The sequence below is a fragment of the Pseudochaenichthys georgianus genome, chromosome 12, assembly GCF_902827115.2.
Source record: "Pseudochaenichthys georgianus chromosome 12, fPseGeo1.2, whole genome shotgun sequence".
NCBI classification, from domain to species: domain Eukaryota; kingdom Metazoa; phylum Chordata; class Actinopteri; order Perciformes; family Channichthyidae; genus Pseudochaenichthys; species Pseudochaenichthys georgianus.
In genome coordinates, this window is record NC_047514.1 from 3,264,978 (window position 1) to 3,285,280 (window position 20,303).

A 20,303-nucleotide genomic window follows, 5' to 3' on the forward strand; every position below is an offset into this window, starting at 1 on the left:
CCCACTTAAACATTGTTGGCATCCAGTTGTTTGCTCTGTTCTTGTTAGGGTCAGGTTTCAGTGGGAATTTCCCTCACAGGTTTACCTAACATCCATGAATTGGTTTGGCCCAATTAGGGGCCGAGGGGGGTATATGAAGCCACTAGGCATCGACTGTGTGAGGGGTTTTGTTGGCAGTAACTTGCTGTGAGGCTATTTTAGTTATTTCTAAGCCTATTTGCTCTTTCTTTTATTCTGCTGAGATTGACCATGACCTTTGTTTTATTTGGACTTTCTGTTAATATAATCAGTGCCCTTTCTAAGTAAATACTGGCCTCCTGATCCATTCTTCAATGTAACGTTCATTTTCTACCCTCATCCTTGCCATACAGCCACACAGCCAATCTCGATGTACAGTATAGTGCTATAAGTTGTACCGACTTTTCTGCAGCTAGTTCCTTTTTTGTGTTTGTCAATGTATCTCATTAAGTCAGCCCAAGTGAAACAATAAGAGATAATAAACTGCCATTGGATTCCTCTTGCTGTCTCTGCTGGGGTATCAGTGTCTTAGTTTAGATAAGCTAACCTCACACACTTAACCGAATTAACCTTCATTATCGGAAACTGGAGAATGTAAACTTTGAGTTATCTCACGACTGAAGAGGGTCAGATTATATGCCTGTGGCCCTGCTGTCATCAGTTGAAGTGGACCTATCATGCTATTTTAGACAATAGGATAGGTCTCGGATATATAAAAATGTATGAAAAAATATGTCTATGAAGTATTTTGCTTAAAATACCAAACAGATCACCCATTCTAGCCATGCGTCATATCCCTCTATTTCACTTCCTTTTTCAAAAGTGCTGATTTTGGGTATGAAGCTTTACAAAATTGTTAAAAAATAAGAAAGGAGGGGGCTGAGCTCATGCAGGACCCGGCAGCTACCGTCTAAACTAAATGCTGCCGTGATGAAACGCCATATCATCGATTATCAAGGATTCTCTCTGAAACAGTTTGGAGCTCAAAGGCTTTCTCTCTTGCCGGTTATACCACAAGGTGAGTTCCTTTTTACTTCCTGCTTCTTCACACACATGCTCTCCAGTACAGGTTAGCTCTGAGTGTTAGCGATGCTAATGTAAACACCGACCATATTACGTCCAAAACAGTCGGGCGATAGCAACTTTAGGGCTGTGGGTCCACATTTCAGATATTACGTCATATCAGACGCAAATCTGGATCTGCTCCGTTGTTGCCCCGTTTTTAGAGATTTGGGTACGGAGGAAGAGAGAGAGGGTATTTTGTGTCAGAAAAAGTGCATTTTGCCTTTAAGGGGACCTATCATGCAAAATGCACTTTTTAAACGTCTTTCATACATAAATATTTGTCCCTGGTGTGTCGGGGAACTCACGCAGCATCGGAAAATAAAACCCTCTCTCTTTTCCTCCGTGCCCAAATCTCTAAAAACGGGGGTACAACGGAGCCGATCCAGATTTGCTGCTGATATGACGTAATATCGGCAATGTGGGCTGGCTTTACACCCACGACCCTATCAGAAACGTTGCTATCAGAAATAACTTTTTTGGACGTAATATGGTCTTTGTTTACATTAGCAAGCATCGCTAACACTCAGAGCTAACCTGTACTGGAGAGAGCATGTGTAAAGAAGCAGGAAATAAAAACAAAAAAAATAGCATGATAGGTGACACATTTTACCTTGTGGACAACCTAGTGTCATCTTTCGGCTCATTTCAGCTACATATCCAGTTTGTCAAGAGGTTAGTCTAAACATTTTCACATCCAGGTTTTCTCTTGCAGAAGCCATTGATGATGTTGTCCTTTGAGATTGTGTCTCTGGTATTTCTGGTTTTAGAAGGAGAAGCAAATACTAATTTGTGAGAGCTCTTAGTAACTGTTTCCTGTCATGAAAAAATGTGTGGCACGTCAATGATATAATAACAGCAGTCTGTTTTTTTTCATCATTATAACACACAGTCAGGGTATTGTTCTCACTTGTGTATCCATAATCCTCTTTGCTGTGTGAGCTCTCAAATTACAGCATACATCCATTGGTTTAAGGAGGAATTACATCATCTTTGTCCTATTATATACCTCTTAAGAAGAAATGGACCTTGTATCACCTGTAGGGACTTCTAATGCCCGAATGTCAGCAGCTCAGGATGGGGTGAGTTCACAGGATAATGAACCGTAATCAAATGATCACGATGAGATACTTGGAATCCAGTTTATCTCATATTAGCAGAGACAGTAGCCACATTCAGACGCAGAAAATTCAATCATAACCACACAAGGTCAGGGGCAGTACATGTGGGGTGTTTGCCACGCATTTTCACCCTGACGTTAATGTACTCAGAGACACATGTATGAAGAAGATGCACTTGAGCAATAGCATTATGGGTTACGGTTCACCTGCTTTGCAAATTATAATTTGTTTTACAACTTTAATCAAGCTCCCTTCCTGCTTAGAATTTGTTGTTTTCCTTTGAGGCTTACCATTAGTTCATAGACACTTTGTATTCTTTCACCCCCATTATCTTTGCCATTTTCACAGGGTGGTAACAAAGGAAAATACATGAAAGTAAGCAGTGCATTTTATGTCAATATGTTTTCCTTATTATTTCGTATCTTCAGCATATAGTTGAGGTTACAGTTGAAGCTACAGTAACGTTAATGTAAGTTGTTATAAAAGTACGTGTACTGAATTGGTTCATCCTCTGGGGAACATGCTCATTGGATTTTGAAATGTAAGAGTTTTTTTTACATTTTATGGCTGATAATAAAGAGTTTTCAATGGGTAGATGACAAGAAATGAAGGGGAACAGATAGTTAGGTTATGTCAAGTGATAAAGGTACAACGGCTTTACAATTTATGAGGAACATTACTGGCTTAGTGCCATTTAAAGTTATTTTATTGACATTTAAGGAAGGTGTTGATTGATTTGCGGCGTCGCCTTAAAGTTGTGGTGTGCAGAAAATCTGGGCATTCGTTTGAAAAATACCTCGTCAAAGGCTGGTCAAAGATACATGTTGACCTGATGATGTCACTAGAAAGCTCAGGAGGTCTCCACAAGCCTTTTGAATCATCTGCCGGGAAACTCTACAAAATGCCATGGAGATTTGGCTAGTAGATTTCCGGTCTGAATTTCCTAACAATCCTTAAATCGGCTGCTTAATACACTACTAGTCGAACAGGGTAAGCTGAATTCCTAAAAAGCAGAGTTTTGTCAAACGTAATGTCACCTTATCCAACGTCACGAGTGTGTGTGGAGCTAACTTCTCCCCGAGCACATGAGGAGTCCACATTCCACAAACCAAGCTTTCCTGGGACGTCCAGACAGGGGTCCTCATTAGCAATGACCTGCCTGTTAATAGCTCTTAATTTCACATGAGTGCGGTGAACTTAAGCACACGAGGGTCAGAGGTCCCAGCCTGGCTCTCGTTAGCTCCGTGAGAGGACACTGGTTACATTTTATATCCTGGTGATTGAACCCCACGCTGTGGCTCGTCCCCATTTCAAAAGAGTCTTTTCTGCCTGAGAGTTTACGCGACCTTAACACTCAGCTCTGTTTAGAGCCAAAGAGCTTTCGGAGAGGAGGGCACGACCCCACGCCTGAGCCGGACGCTTTAGAGAAGATGACGCACTGCTTTTCTTCTTTGACTAATTCATTTATTCCCTCTATTAACCCTTTAACACTCAACCCCCGTGGAGAATGCAGGGATGGCAGTGTTTGGTAAAGACTAACATTTCATGACAACATATTTTATTCTGAATTGTACATATATCCATGACATGGTAGTAATAACATTGTGGCATTGACGAGGTAGTGACGAGTCAATCAGGAATTGCCCTAAACCTAAAGCATACTCTTCTTTATTGTCTATTTAACTGTAAATTGGAGGATAATTGACTAAATGAATCATGCTGTTATAAAGAAGCCTTGAAACTAGCAATTGGGAAAGCGTACAGTTTCCTCTGAAGTAATGGGTCAAGTCAAAGTAAAGGTATTTCTCCCAGGCACTTCAATAGAATCGGACATCGTTTGAAAATCAAAGCCTTCCTGGTTTAATGCACTTTTGCATTCACTCGGGTTAGGGTTAGGATTAGAGGTAAGAAAAAGGAATGGAGGAGGAGGGTGTGATAGTCCAAACACCAGCCATTGTCACATGTTAAAGCCCTCGTTGCCTCCTCAAATTCTCCCCAGGTCCTATTTATCTTGGCACAAAACAAACGTACTTGCAACAGTGTCTGACCACCTATACCTTAAACTGCTGGCTTGCATAGCGTGGCTCCTCAGTTCCATCCTGTACTCGTCCTTTTGCTGAGGTCATGTGAAAGTAAGGGTAAGTAAGTAAGTCTTATAAACTTCTGTACAAACTTTGTTTGAAAAACATTGGAGTTGCCCCTTGCAGATATAATGCACTTTTGGCACACATTGGCTTCACTTTTCAGACCCGGAGGTTTTCCCTTGCTTTTGACATAATTCAGAGTGCTTTTATTTATGTTTTGGTTTCTCGTGAGTCCTGCAGGAAATGTCTGTCTCTTCCGATTCAAAATGTTAGCTTAAGTTAGCAGCTAGATGCTAATCATGTCTTCCTGCTGTTCGTTCTTGGTCACATTGTGTACTGTTTTCGTTTTTAAAGATTTTTCTCAAGCTCAAAGTCAAAAGTCAACTTTATTATCAATCTTCCAGTTTGTGTGTACAGACAGAGAGATCGAAATACTGTGTCCCACAATCTCGAATATAAAAACAAATGTATATAAAAATGTAAAAATATGTGTACACATTTGTATATACAGCTACAACTGAAGCAACACTATGAGGTGAGGTTGAACAAAAACAATAAAGTTACGGGGCAGAAAACTAGTGTGAAAGATGCTCTGATCACATTTCAAGATAGAATAATGAAAACACACCAGCTTGGCGGATGGTTTGCTCTTTGTAACCCACTCAAAATGAAACACAGTCAAATAAGAACTTTGTTGACCTTTTGGAGAATGTTTCCTCACCAAGACGTATGACTCTTCAGGTCCGTTGAGGTACAGTATGACATCTGAGGCCCTGCTTGTGTGTTGTGGACTTTTACGCTTATTTGGAAAGCAAGTTGGGATTTTTCTAAATGATGTCACCACAAGGCTCAGGGGTGTAACTGCAGAATCTGCAAAGGTGGAGATCAGGCCGAACAGTGCTGTTCACATCCAAATAATACAAAGAATGTAAACGCAAAGATTGAGTTACTGAAAAATAAGCAAGCAACAGGGAACAGGAGTTTGTAAAATAAACCTTCCCTTGGAATTTATTAATGTTTCTGCTTTGATTTGATCAAATAAATGGAGCTGAGAGTGGAAGACAGTGATGAGAGTCAAGCTGAGTCAAACTTGATTATTACGCTCCTTTAAACAAAGTGAGTTTGTCTTTATGAAGCAAGACAGGACAAGAGACAAAAATAATATTTATGCTACTCTATACTTCTTCTCTAAACTTCAGATATGATTGTCCAGGACGTGATCGGAGTCAAGGAGTCTAGTTATTTTTAGATTCTTTTAAAATGGTGGGAAGAGCAGTATGCATATCCAAGACAAAACACAACAGTTATATAAAGGAGTACATATGCATGCTTTAAACTTAAAATACCATACAACAAAAATGGTAAGTTAAAACCAAAGTCCAGACTGTACGTCCACACAGCAGCTTTAAACAAATCTTCCAACGCTTCTCTGCCCATTGACTTTGAATGGGGATGACGTCACTTTGCCTCGCTTTTCGCCGAACTGCATTGTGGGGGAGCGAAGCGAAGATTTCCAGGATTTCCAGGATCTCCAGGATTCAAAAGTTGAGCAATGTTCAACTTTTGAAGCTGAGCTGGAAGCGCCAGCCAATCAAACACGTTTATGCAAATCTGACAGTAGAAGCGCTAGCCAATCAAACCGCGTGCAAGCTGGGAGAGCCAGAGTTCATTTCCTCATATTCCAAACGAGAAATTACGGTAGCAAATCACCCGGTTCTTTACGACCAGACTATTTACCGGGAGGAACCAGGCATGGAGGGAGGTGGCAGAGACAGTGGGTGAAACTGGTAGGTTTTCGCCTGTTTGGGGAGTTTTTCAAGATTTTTTCAAAGTGGAACCAAATGTATCCAACAGATGGAACCGAGGCGAACACCAAGGTCCTGTACAGTAGGGTTAGAGGAAAGTAAAAGGAAGAGATCTAGGAGTCCAAGAAGGAGGGGGAATGACTGTCCAAACACCGGCATGTGTTGCAGCCCTCATTGCCTCCATGTCTTTACATTTTGCCCGGGTCATCTCCGACACCTGGTGATGCCAGTGAACAAACCAAACGTACTTGTAAGTGTCTCTGAGTTTCATTGTCTTTTCACTGGACTTTCTCCCGTCCCTTGATTCCCGGTTGTGCTTTTGTAGTTTTTGCTCTCATTTTAGCTCTTATCTAGAAACACAGAGTGCATGGCTTTGAAGCACATTTCTGTAGTGGCCAAACAGTGCTTTTACAATTTCTGTTTGAGTCACGCAATGCCATCCGCCTAAACATACTTTCCCCCATTGACTTACATTGGGAAAGCCAGGTCTGTAATTCAGCTTAATGTTTTAAGTAAAGGACGATCTGGGTAATTTGTTTTTGAGAGTCTGGCCATTTTTGGCTTCATGCGCCCCTGAGCTACTCTCAAACGGACGAACAGCACCCCGTCTCCAATGCTATGTCCAGTTGTTTTGATAAATCCAAGGTAGAAATATGTTGTGGCCAGAGAGCAATCCTCCCCTCCTGGCATGCCATTGGTCACTTGTTTACCTCCCTGAATTGTGTGTAGGTCAAAGATGTCTAAGCTGTTGAAGGGGATTAGTCATTTATTCAGTTTGAAGGACTCAAAGACAGAATAGTTCTCAAATAGGTTTGTTTTAAAACTAAAATATACTATAACCATGCACTACAAATTAAATAGTTAAAACCTCTCACAAAGTAAACCAAAAAGTACAGTCACCTCCGGTATTAAACTTTTTGCTCCACTACATTTATTTTACAACTATGGCTGTTTTGCAATTAAGATTGTACATAAACAACATACCAGCTTGTAAAATCTACTTCATTCCTGTCTTTATTGTCCCACTTGGGAAATTTGTCTCCAGCACATTAAAACAGACTCATCCATCCAATAAAAAAGATCACTTACAGGAGAAATGGCAGTAAAAAACAAATAAAAAACAAAACAATAAGACAGGGACTTTCTTGCTTGTAACTACAGAGGGTGCGGGTTAATTGCTGCAATGCAAATTAAGTGATTTTATTTCACAAACTTAAATGGGATGTTTTAATCTAATTGCATATAAGCCTGAGAAGTGAATACCTCCCCCCTTAATACTGTATGTTTTCACAGACAACCCTATTACTTAGTATTAAAACAAAAAAGATTTGTTTAGGTACTGTATATGCTATTTTTAATAAGATTTTCTTTATTTTTTAAAGCGCAAAGAAACAAATACAACTGTTTAACGGGTTGGACCTTTATCTATTACAGATGTAAATGTGATTTTGAAAGAGCTTTTCTTCAGAATCAGCAATCCTTAAATTGTCCAACTGCAAAAAAAAGACCAAAAGGGACAGTGCAGATAAAAAGGAAAATACAATATTAAAATCAGAGAAGTACACATACATAGTAAGAATTATCATTTATGTGTGCATGTTGTACCTTGAAGAAGTCAGACATCTTGACTACATCGGCATTTGCAAAGTATATTCTGCTTTAAGAATTGTTTTACAGTTGTTTAACTGTGTGCAATCTGTTAGTGCTACATTAATTTTAAACTTAAGCACTTGTTGAGTTAATTTAGGCCTTGTAACTAATTCACCAGCACTATATGGTAACGTGAAAATATAAAGTGACTGAAGTAGCATCCCGTAATACTTCTAGTAAAAGAAGTTCCAGTTGAAATGTCTCTCTCTAATAATTGTAACCCTGAAAAAAGTAACAACAAAGCAGACTAAGGGGGGTGGGTGAATGATGTCTTACTACAAAAGCACACACACATACTGAAACAACATCACATGATCACCTCGGGGCCCATCAACAGAGATGTCAACCGGAGAAAATATATTGAGTTGTCTACCAAGGCTTAATGACAAACAAAGGCACACACACACACACACACACACACACACACACACACACACACACACACACACACACACACACACACACACACACACACACACACACACACACACACACACACACACACACACACACACACACACACACACACACACACACACACACACACACACACACACACACACACACACACACACACACACACACACACACACACACACACACACACACACACACACACACACACACACACATTAAGTTCATCAGACTGGGAATTGAAGCTGACAGAGGATGTGCTTCTCAGCTGGTGGTGTGAGCAGAGACAACACACTGTTCAAAGACTGATAGAGAGCATGCTTTTGCATACTCACTGCGGATATTAGCGCGCCTGCTAACACCTCGGCACAGCGGGCAAATAAAACCACTAATGATTTTTGCAAATGCGAGAGACAAAATCATTAAATATTGTGACAGACAAAGTGTGTTGTTCTATTTAATGCGCATGCATGAGATATTGTTATTTTCCTTAGAAATTGTCTCAAATTGTTTTTCGGGATGAGAAAAATAATAGGATCAGTTGATTTGTAATTAATGAGATTGCAATAGCAGTTAAATACATGGGATTTGTGATGTTAGGATGTTCAGAATGATTCATTTTTAACATGTACAGTAATACATTTATGGGGAAGGGTACAAAATGGCTGCGAGGATAATTGCTGGATTTAAGGTCTTAGATTTAACTAATGTTTCATATTTCTAACAAATTGTTTCCTCAGTTATGTTTTGTGTCTTGATAGTATACAGTACGTAGTGATCAACACGAGTAAAAGCATCTCTTTAAAAAGTGTATTTTGTGTGTTCTTCGCTGTTATTGAGTGTTATTCAAATGTAATGATTGATATTTGCAGATAAATAAAAGTAAGAATAATTTCTCCAACTTTAATTTAAAGTTATTACAAGGATTTTTTAACTTGTTTTGAACAAGTCTGAATGTCAATGTTAGTCAATACTCAGATATTTAAATAACCATAACCAAGGTCTTTTTATTTTATAGCATACATCTTGTGTATCATTCACTCCTTTTTTCTATTACAGTCATGTTTTTGATGCACGTCAAATATTTAAAAAAATGTAAACGTGCTTGATTCGCATGTGTTTTGGTGCATGGGTGTTTTTTTATTGGCATCGATTTTGGAAACTGCAGCGCGTTTGTTTTGGGCCGTTGTTACGTGTTTGCCACCGTAAAAAATGACATTAATGAGTGTTTTTAAATGCCATTTAATATCTTTGCTTATAAATGAGTGTTTTTAAATGCCATTTTATCATATGTTTCTTAATGCTCTTAATGTCTTTCATTTTTGTAAAGCACTTTCAATTGCCTTGTGTTGAAAGGTGCTATGTAAATAAACTTGCCTTACCTTGTCTAAATGTAACTGAACTCAACGTAATGATACTTGTGCAACAGGGAACAATAAAATAATAATATTAATAATGAACACATGAAACAAAATAACCACACAAGTCAAATATTTCCATCCAAGACCAATGAGACCATTGACCCAGCATTGTGTTTTAATTGACCCCTTCATGTACTGGTAACAAATATCTTCTCATCTTTGTCAGTATTTCCAACCATTATGTAAAGCAATGTGAGTGTGGTCCTTAAAGGAAGTAATAACATCATATGACTTGTGGGAAAGGAAAGCAGTAAAGCACATGAGCTCAGGAATTCTTGAAGAGAAGAACAAAAGCTTTGGGGACTTTCTGTGGGTAGAAAACACCTCTGGGAATATACGCTTCTTTACGACGTACCCAACATAACTTTTTACAAGTGAAGCAGAACAATGGTAATGGCCTCAGATCATTTCATTTGCCTTTACTAGAAAACAGCTGATGTTTAACGATGTGACGCTTGGAGAAGCCGACAGACCAGACATACACACACAACCATTTGACATGTTATACAGTACGGTTTCATATAGTAAAACACAATACAAATTGGGAACGTGAAATACTAAAACACTAAAGGTCTATGTGTCGGATAGAGTTCATGTTTTTAATGTTTTTTGTTGATTTAGTCTTATTCCTGTTTGAGTAGTGTCAGATTTATTATATTGACTCAACCTTTTCCCGTTTCTTTTAACATTTTAGCTTTATCTTAGTCAAGGACGTTTTGTTTTCAAATTAAATCTGACATTTCTGTCTCTCCAAAGGATTACCTTGTTTTGTATTTTACATTTTTCTTTTGGCAAGTACAATTTAAGTAAGTTAGTTACCCTTTGCCTTCATATGGTGCAGCAAAACAGCAACATCTTAATTGGAGATGGAATCAACGCGTCTGCTGACCCAGCCGTGCTTCCAAATCCTTGTTAAATTATTTAATGAGCATATTTGATCATGATTTATAAAAGAAAATGTATTTATGTATTTTGAAAACAATATTTTTATCTTTCTTGGTATGTAGCCGATTGTCGAACAATGCGGATTCCGTCCTGGTCGTGGAACGACGGAACAGCTTTTTACTCTCGCAAGGATCCTGGAGGGGGCCTGGGAGTACGCTTATCCGGTCTACATGTGTTTTGTAGACTTGGAGAAGGCGTATGACCGAGTTCCCTGGGAGTTACTGTGGGAGGTGCTGCGGGAGTATGGGGTGAGGGGGTCTCTACTCAGGGCCATCCAATCTCTGTACTCCCAAAGCGAGAGCTGTGTCCGGGTCCTCGGCAGTAAGTCGGACCCATTTCCGGTGAGGGTTGGCCTCCGCCAGGGCTGCGCTTTGTCACCAATCCTGTTTGTAATATACATGGATCGGATTTCGAGGTGTAGTCGTGGGGGGGGGGGGGTCTGCAGTTCGGTGGACTAAAAATTGCACCACTGCTTTTTGCAGATGATGTGGTTCTGATGGCTTCATCGGTCTGCGACCTTCAGCACTCACTGGATCGGTTCGCAACCGAGTGTGAAGCGGCTGGGATGAGGATCAGCACCTCCAAATCTGAGGCCATGGTTCTCAGCAGGAAACCGATGGACTGTCCACTCCAAGTAGAGAATGAGTCCTTACCCCAAGTGAAGGAGTTCAAGTATCTCGGGTTCTTGTTCTCGAGTGAGGGAACAATGGAGCGTGAGATGGGCCGGAGAATCGGAGCAGCGGGAGCGGTACTGCAGTCGCTTTACCGCACCGTTTGACGAAAAGGGAGCTGAGCCAGAAGGCAAAGCTCTCTGTCTACCGGGCCATTTTCGTTCCTACCCTCACCTATGGTCATGAAGGATGGGTCATGACCGAAAGAACGAGATTGCGGATACAAGCGGCCGAGATGGGTTTCCTCCGCAATTAATTTGTCAGGGATGTGTAATAAAAAAGCATATCGCCTTGATTTAACCTCCTTTCTAATTGACACTGGGGCAAACAAAAATTGCATAGTTGACGACAAGATTACACGGATATTTCATCCTACTTAGATTTGACTTTTTCCTGAGTGACAACATCAATGTTTTACACAATAGAATACACACATATATATTTGGAAAAAGTTGTGGTGTAGTAAATTGTTGTAAAAGGTTACAAGGACAAATAAAGAAAAGTTAGTTATGCATACTCTACAAAAGTAAATGTTTTATAACAATGCAAAGTGAAAATGGCTTATAATGAATTATTTAAAGAGATATGATTTGCAAACCTCTCTCTAAATGAGGTATTTCACATGCGCGTGTCACGTACATGTATGCACGTAATACATGTAAGACTAATGGGAGTATATCACTCCCCTCTGGCTACACAGAGATTCAGTATGCAGACATGTACCTGTGTGTGCTTCTGTGCAGGTCTGTGTGTTTGCACATGTGTAATGAATGACCTCTACCTCACGGCTGTCAGCATATTTTTATTATTTATAATCCTGCTGTTTCTCCACAGGCCCCCGTGCAGGCTTTGTTAAGTCAGTTACACTTTTGGTTGCATGCTTCGTGCCTGGGAGTATCCTCAGGCCAGCTAGCATGTAAACCAGGCTGGTTTGTATTTACACTCCTTAATCCCCACTGTGCAGCCACCCTAGTGCACACACTACAACCTTCAACAGAACTGTAAGTTTAACTGCTTATTACTTATTTTTATCCATTTAACAACATTATACTATTATACAAAATGGATCAAAAGACTGACTTTTGAATGACTTATTCAGCATAGTAACATAGTGGGATATGGACAATTCAAGAAAGGGTCTTCTTTCTATTATTCCTATCTTTCTTAAAATGTTCAGCAACAACTGAACATTAAACCTTCAGAAAATATGATTGCATGAGTATTGTACCATTCTAAATTTGTTTTAGGGGGCATGAGTGGACCAAACAATAACCTATCAATGCTAATAACATGCAAGGTTTTTTGCCAAAAGAGTGATTTGTAGAGATATTTTGATATATTTCGGCTGAAACAATATCTAAATAAAATAATCCTGCTGCAAATGCGTTTCTCACCGCCCAACGCAAACACATGGTCTAAATATACACATTTGTAGAGTATCTAATATCCACAGTCTCTAGATCATAAATATGTCCTGCACGACGTGTCTTTATTATGTTCTGTGAACCCTATTATCATTCAGGTCTCTGCCAATACCTGTACAAACTCTTAAGTAGTTATTGATGGCTGCAGCCATTCTGATCTTCATAATATCATAATATCATGGTCCCTGAGGAAACACAAGGAGAACTTGATCTTTCATTTATGGCCTTTTTGTTATTATCAGGGGCTCTATTCATTTTTAAAGGCACTGACTGTAAAAACACACATAGTGTTCTGAAACAGATAGGTATGGTATGTTAGGGAATATAACATTTGTCCTACAGACAGGGGCGGACTGGGACTTAAAATCAGCCCGGGAAACTCGACCGGCCGACCGGCCCAACTCGGTACCGCTAGTCAATTGTCAACGGGGGGGGGGGGGGGGGGGGGGGTGCTAGTGAATTGTCCGACCGGCCCAACAACCTGCCTTGGAATTCTCACAAACACATTCAGTTTACTATGAAAGATACCACTCCTGAAAGTTATTGCGGTTGCACTTGCATTTAATTTAATTGATGTTTTGGCAATTAAACAGTAGAATTATACAATTTACATTAAAAGTATGCATACCACATTTACATACGTACATTTTTATTTAGCTGGAGCTCTCTTAGTTTGGTCGCCCACTTGGCCTCCACAGTTTTTACATTGAAATGAATGAGGGGTCTGTATTATTTCACACAGTGCTAATGTCAACCCCAAAAGGGCTCTTATTTTGAAGCTTGCACTGAATCTTTGAAAGCGTCTCTCTACTTTCAACAGGCAAAAAGGTACTCAGCTAGCTAAATGCTAAAACATTTCAGACACAATGGAAACATTTAGCAAAAGGTCTATTCTGCTGCTAGAAATGAGGAAGTCCCTACCTTTCAGACCTCATTCAAATACAAACTCTAACTTGTTCTCTGTTGGGGTTAGCCACCATTATTGGTTATTCTGAAGAGATACTGTACACGAAGACGGAGCCAACACTGTGATTTAGAAGCGATGGGACGCTCTCTTAAACCACCAGGACATGTCTCTTCTACACATTTTTGGCCAAATTCTCCACTGTGTTCTTGACCCTATCGACATGTCCTCATTGATATTCAGTGTTTTGCGTGTTTCCCGTGGTTTTTATCTTGTTAAGAGGGTAAACAACTGCATTCACACATAAAATTACCTTCAGACCACCATTCTCTTTGGCCGTCCATCCCATTCTGCGTTAACTTATATTTGTGTGCCTTTTTATTCTCTCTTCAGTGACACTCTCCTGCATGTTGCTCCCACTGGCCTCTCCTCCCAGAAGCCCCTGCAAGGAAGGCAATCCAACCCTGTACAGGAAACCAGCCCGCCTGTTGTTGCTGGCAGCCATTGGAGTAGCCATGTTTTAATATTTATCTACCAAACCCCTTGTACCATATAAATCATGGGTGCAGAGGGGCAATAGTAGACCTTACCCAGTTACAAAAACCACAAACGTCCTTTGACAGGAAGGAAAGGTAAATATTTCAGCAGATTGGCAAAGGCTAAGGGATCAGCAGTGCCAACATACAAAGTGAGGAGAGATGGAGACTGTGCAGGGGAAATGAAAAGAAAGATGTTCTGTTCTTGATTGAGACTAATCAGAATCACATTTTCTTTAAGGATAATAAATGACACCAGTTTTCCTTCATGACGTTGTAGAAATGCAGACTATGAATGCACCGTTTGTCACTATTCAACATCTGTCAGTATTTGCTGGAGAAAAAATAGTTCTGCTTGGAAATAATTCTATATATTAATTTATTTAGGGGATTTTATACCATTCCAGTTGTCATATGACACACAGCATAACTAATGTGTTTGTGTATAACTCCCTTTTGTGAGCCTTACATAGTATACATAATCACATTTCAACAGACGGGCCAGACTGAAAAGGCAGCCATGAGCAACATTCCCAAAGCAGGCTCGGGATTTAGCTTTTAGTTCACAGAAACTTAAGCTTTTGTTGGAATTAAACGTCTTGTTTTCCGGGTATCAAAGCTACACAGAGCAAAAGCAAAAAACAGTTGCGGTACAATACAGTCTTGGAACCGATCAGCTATTGATCGACCTCAACGGGTAACACAAGTATTTCAAGAGTTTGGATGTAGCCAGCGGATATCCAGAGGGAGAACCTCAAACAAGATGAGAGACTGGAGTTAGAGTCCAGAGATGTCTACTAACTGATTGTTCCACAAGAATCCCTATAACACGCTCATTTCGGTAACAAAAAGCTAAATCATTGTCAGAGAGCCAATTAGTTTCAAGATTATATGACACACATTTATCTCTTCACCGTCTGTTTACCCACATTCAACCAAAGCAAGCTCGAATGTGATTGGTCAAAACTACCCGAACAGGTAAACCAGAATGCTTCCGATATGAAAATGTTGCTCTGTTGCTTACTTCATATGCAAAAGTTGTTAATAGAGATTATTTAGAATAAAGCTTCATTAATGAATGATCAATAGTTATCTGTGATGCATCGTCACCCGACTCCCAGGCTGAGACTGACAGCTGGATTTTATCCGTCGCTTCCACAGCAAAGGCCAAAATCCAGAGCAGTGGTTTAGTTAATCCTACTGGGCTAACAAATTGCCTCTTATCTCTCCTCTGAGGAATCAACTTGTCAGATCACGCAGATAGAGCTTGTGCAATGAAATGGCACAGTGCACACTGTTTAAATACATAAAGCCATTACCGTGTCATGTCGGAACTATTGCAGTTCCCTGGGTCCAATAAACCCGGTCTCAGCTGGGCGTACGGATCAGCAGCCTTGGAAGTATAAACCGGCGCCCCAACATGGATCCTGTCACCAGCTAATATGTCAGTTGTGGGTTTTTTTAATCCCACATTTACCAGGAGGGAAAACACTCACGCCATTCAGTTCTGACATATCCTTGAGAAAGTCAGAAACAGCCAGTGCACCAGTTCACTGAGAGGCCAGCACATCGCAGAACCCCCAGAAGCATACAAATATAGTGTTACACCGTGTAATTAATAAAGGGTGCATGATTTATGTGTTTTTAGTTTTGTTCATACATATCATAATTTCGCTTAAAAGCAGGGGTAAAGGTGTGCGGAAACACGGTGCATGATTTCTGTACAAACCCTCAGCTGGGTTAACACCGGGGCATTTGTGCCGTCTCAGCCAATGAAAAAGCACAACGCTGTTTCTAGGTGTCCTTAAGGCCCGGTATCACAGGGAGTATCTCATTTCAGGTATGCTACACATGGTCAGCCCTCCTGTCTTTTTATAGAAAGCCCAGATGTTTATTGGAAGATTTATAAGCAGCTGAGCTGAATGTCTGGCGCTAACGCTGTGTAGCAGACCGTAGATTTTAGTCTGGCACTCTGTTATTGCAGGTTGCTAATTCTTTCAGGAGCGTGCAGTCTGAAGAGGAAGTATATGGGGCTCAGAACAGTAACAGCACCCACAGGGCTGATAATGTCAAAAGCAGCCTTGATCAAACCTGTACTGAGACACTGAGAGGCTCAACTTTTGCTGTTGTTGTTTGTGCTCAAGTAGGCACAGGAGGTATTGAACATGCTGCTAGTTTGCCTGCCTGTTCATCTGTGTGCGAACAAGCACCCTCTTGAGTATTTTTATCTGTGTAATTTTGTTAGTGAAGCAGGGAGGAGATCAGGAGAGGGAAAGAGAGGGGGGCAGACAGAGAGGAACTGAAAGATACTACGCTGACAATATTGAAACCTTGTACACACACAATATGCTAATCTATACCTATCACCCCTTCCATGAACTGCACATTAAAGACAAAAAGAGAAAACCAAAGGGGGCTGAAGTGTGTGTGTGTGTGTGTGTGTGTGTGTGTGTGTGTGTGTGTGTGTGTGTGTGTGTGTGTGTGTGTGTGTGTGTGTGTGTGTGTGTGTGTGTGTGTGTGTGTGTGTGTGTGTGTGTGTGTGTGTGTGTGTGTGTGTGTGTGTGTGTGTGTGTGTGTCAGACCAGCACTCACCTGGAGTGAGCTTCATGCATGAAGTCTGTTTGAGTAAAATATCTAATATTTAATTAAAATGTTGTTCTTGAGGGAGACGTTGAACAGGTCTAAAAAATAATGAAATATGTTTCTCCAATATAAAATTAGAAATAATTCAAATGCATGTTGATATGTGAAAGTTATCCTCCTGAACAAAATGTATAAGTATCATAAATGCTTGTTTCCACAGAGATTATTTTCTGACATTATACAATCCAGTCATAACGGACGCCCTGACGTTTGAACTACGAGAAACACTTTTAAAATCAGCTCATTCTCAGAGTTTCATAGATTATTAAAGTAGTTTTATTATTTGTGTTGGACATAGCAAATGACAGATATATTTATTACAGTGATCTTGCTCATCTTTATCACTTCTGAAGGCTTCTGCTACACGTGTGCGTTATTTAATTCAAATTCATTAAAAAAACTGAGCACAGTTAATAAGAAATAACAACACCTTCTTAATTAAAAGTAGGTAAAAGTATGGATTTTAACACATTTCTAAAATACACAATAAAGCAGAATCCTTTAAAAAAGTTAAATTATTACAAAATACAAACTCTTAAAAATCTATAAATCTTGATTTACACAAAATCACTATCACTAACGAGATGCATTGTTGTGAAAAACCTGAGATTTTATAAACTTTACTTTGTTTAATTTGTTCATCGTATTAAAAATGAAATCACAAACACTAACCCTCAATGTGCGCGAGATCTACAAATCCAACGCTAGGTGCGCTGATTCATTAGCCCAAATGTCACCAAATAAGATTCACACTTTGGGAATTAAATATGTTACCTTAATTGTCTTCATATTCCATGGGTTGATGTGTCTTTGGTTTCAAACTGTACCGACTGATTGGACTTTTCTAAATAAAACAAATTTGTTTTTAAAGATCTACAGTAGGGACCAATGGGCTTGGAGCTGACAGGAAGTCAGGAAATATGAGGCACTTACACATTGTTGATGACGTTCGGAGGAAAGATAACAAGCTATATTTTATATTATTGGTTAAAAAACTGGTATAAGAGCTGATAAATCCATGTGTGAAAGATGAGTTCCTTGGAGCTGCTATTGCTTCCTGAACTCCTTTCTCTTCAACTGCGGGAACACCCAGATCAAAGCCCTTTAGGGCTCTGACCATGGATGCATAATAAGAACTGGATACAGCGTGGGAGGCGGGGCCTCATTCATTCCTATGAGAGTTGCTCATTAGCGCATGATGATAAAATGACCCAACTTTTGAGAGAGCGAAACGTCACAGATTACCCGGCATGCCTGAGAAGTACCCGTATGTGCGCTCATAGAGCATGCGCAACTTTAACCAACATGCTCGTTCACATCAAGCACGTCAATTTGCGTAAACGTAACAGCACCGCACGTTCATGACAGCATGGTAATGGATTGTTATTATGATGGATTTGATATTAACGAGGCGGCAGCTACTAACAGGATCTAGTGATATCCAACAGAGCTTCATTTAGCATGAAAGAATTATTGCACTGCATATATATATATATATATATATATATATATACAGTGCAATAAGCTTCTTAGTGCAATAATAAACTACAGGGACGTTAATCTAACGTCGGTAATATTAACTTTATTTAATACAACATTTACGGTACAAGATTTAATCATGCAGCCCATGTAGTATAATATTTTACAAATGATGAATTACAGCAAACATGTGCAATATATCCATTATTACAGCTCCGTGGGCTGTCAGTAAGGCGATATGGGTCCGTTCTTATTGTGCATCCATGGGTAAAGATAAACGCATAGTACTGAAATGTAACATGAACATGCCGGTCGCGGGCGCGGTCCCGTGGTTTAGATGCGTGTTCATAATGCAGAGGGAAATAACTCAGAATAACGTTATTAGCACATTTTTACAACTTGAGGAACGAACGTTTTTAATAAGGGCTAATAAGTGTTCATACTGGGTTGTTTATTTAGTTTAAAAAAAATTATCCAACGATTTACAGACCACTCTTTCCCCATGTAAGTCAATGGGGTCAATGTTTCCGGGCCTGGCAACCAAACGGAAGTGTAGTACCGCCGTTTGGCCACCACGAATATTTTCACCTGAGTCCGGCGCACTTCCTGGGGGCTTGTAAACACAGCTGTAGCTTCCTTGGTGGGCGGGCTCTACAGAAGGAAACAGGAAGTGGGCAGAGTGATTGACAGCTGGCTTTGAGTTGTGGTTGTGGGCTAAGCTGGAGGAGGTGAAGTTGAGCTGGAAGGAGCCTCCTGGGTACTGAGGCTGGATGGAGCAACTGATAGTGAAGGTGGAGCCTCTGATCATCTGGAACCCCTGCTGCTGGGCCTCGGAGACCCTGTCCATGGAGGAGGACAGAGAGATGTTGGGCTGAAACAGCAGATCTATCAACAAATAGAGAGGACACATTCACCTTCAACAAAAATGATATGATGTCAGGATGCTGCCAAAAAGACTGAGGACATGATTTCATAGATGATGTCACAGGTGGGCTTACCTGAGCAGGTGAGATTCATGAAGTAGTTAGAATTACTTGGTGTTGAACACTCTCTCAGAGAAGATCCAGACTGAACACAGTCAGATCTGATTTTCCACACAGATCTGTCTGAGGACTCCTCTCTCCGTCCTACAGAAACAGCAGAGCCACAGTCGAGCTCTCTGCAGGCAGCATCTGCTGTCTTCTGGGTCAAGGGAACCACTGGTCTCCAGTCTGACTGATGTTTCACCTCCAGTGTCCCTGCACAGCGACTGTCTGCTCCCACCAACCCAACACATCCTCACTCCCAGGTCGGCCTATGTTGACGTTATGTCAAGTCCCCTGCCGGCTTTTTCCAACGCAAGGGGGGGGGCCTTAGCGTCCATTTTCAATGCAAGGGGGGGGGGGCCTTAGCGTCCATTTTCAGCTTTCCGGGATGTCCATGTGCTTCTATGGACGCTCATGGAAGCACGGCATTCGTTTGTGTCAACTGCCCTTAAAGGCAATGAAGACACTACACTACCCAGAATCCCCAGCTATCGTTTGGACTACACCATGTGCTCTGTTTGACAAACCCCGTGATAGTCCTCAAGCTCTGTGATTGGAGAGTGTGCTCCGAGGGTTACCGAGCCTCGAACAGCACTTGAAATGGGATGGAACCACGGCAGACTGTTCAAAACTGGATTTGAACGGGTCCACCGCGTCCCCCCCCTCCCCCACCCCCGTACCCAGAACTACACATGCTGGCTATTCTGTTTCGCAACATGTTCTCTATGGCACGTCTCTACTGGGAGTTGTAGTTTTAAAAGACGTTTTCGTATTTCCCATAATAAGAAGTTGCCAGTATTAAACTGTGTACATCCCTGGAGGTTTAGGGGACAGGAAACACTCACATTTAAAACATATAATTAATAAATGGGTGAAAATTGCTGGTGCCCATAATGGGCAGTATTAATATATATATACCCACACGCTAGCTAAGGTCAGAAGAGCTTTATTTAACAGCTGGACTTATGTTTGTGACCCCTGGAGTTAATTGATAACATTACATTACATTACATTAATTGATAAGCCTGAAACATGCACTTGTCAAGGTTCAGAGGCACATTTTGCAAATATGGCAGTAGCCATCGATCAGCTTAAGATAAG

At 40.5% G+C, this 20,303-nt stretch overlaps 1 protein-coding gene across 1 annotated transcript in view; it reads right to left on the bottom strand.

Moving 5' to 3' along the window:
- Positions 1 to 20,303, bottom strand: part of LOC117456516 (scavenger receptor cysteine-rich type 1 protein M130-like) — a 46,748-nt gene that overhangs the window by 22,561 nt on the left and 3,884 nt on the right. The window contains exons 4-5 of the mRNA XM_071205077.1: positions 19,176 to 19,454; positions 18,766 to 19,062 (exon numbers count right to left, since the gene is read on the bottom strand). Of these exons, the coding sequence (XP_071061178.1) occupies positions 18,766 to 19,062; positions 19,176 to 19,454 (576 nt within the window). The remainder of the gene's footprint in view (positions 1 to 18,765; positions 19,063 to 19,175; positions 19,455 to 20,303) is intronic.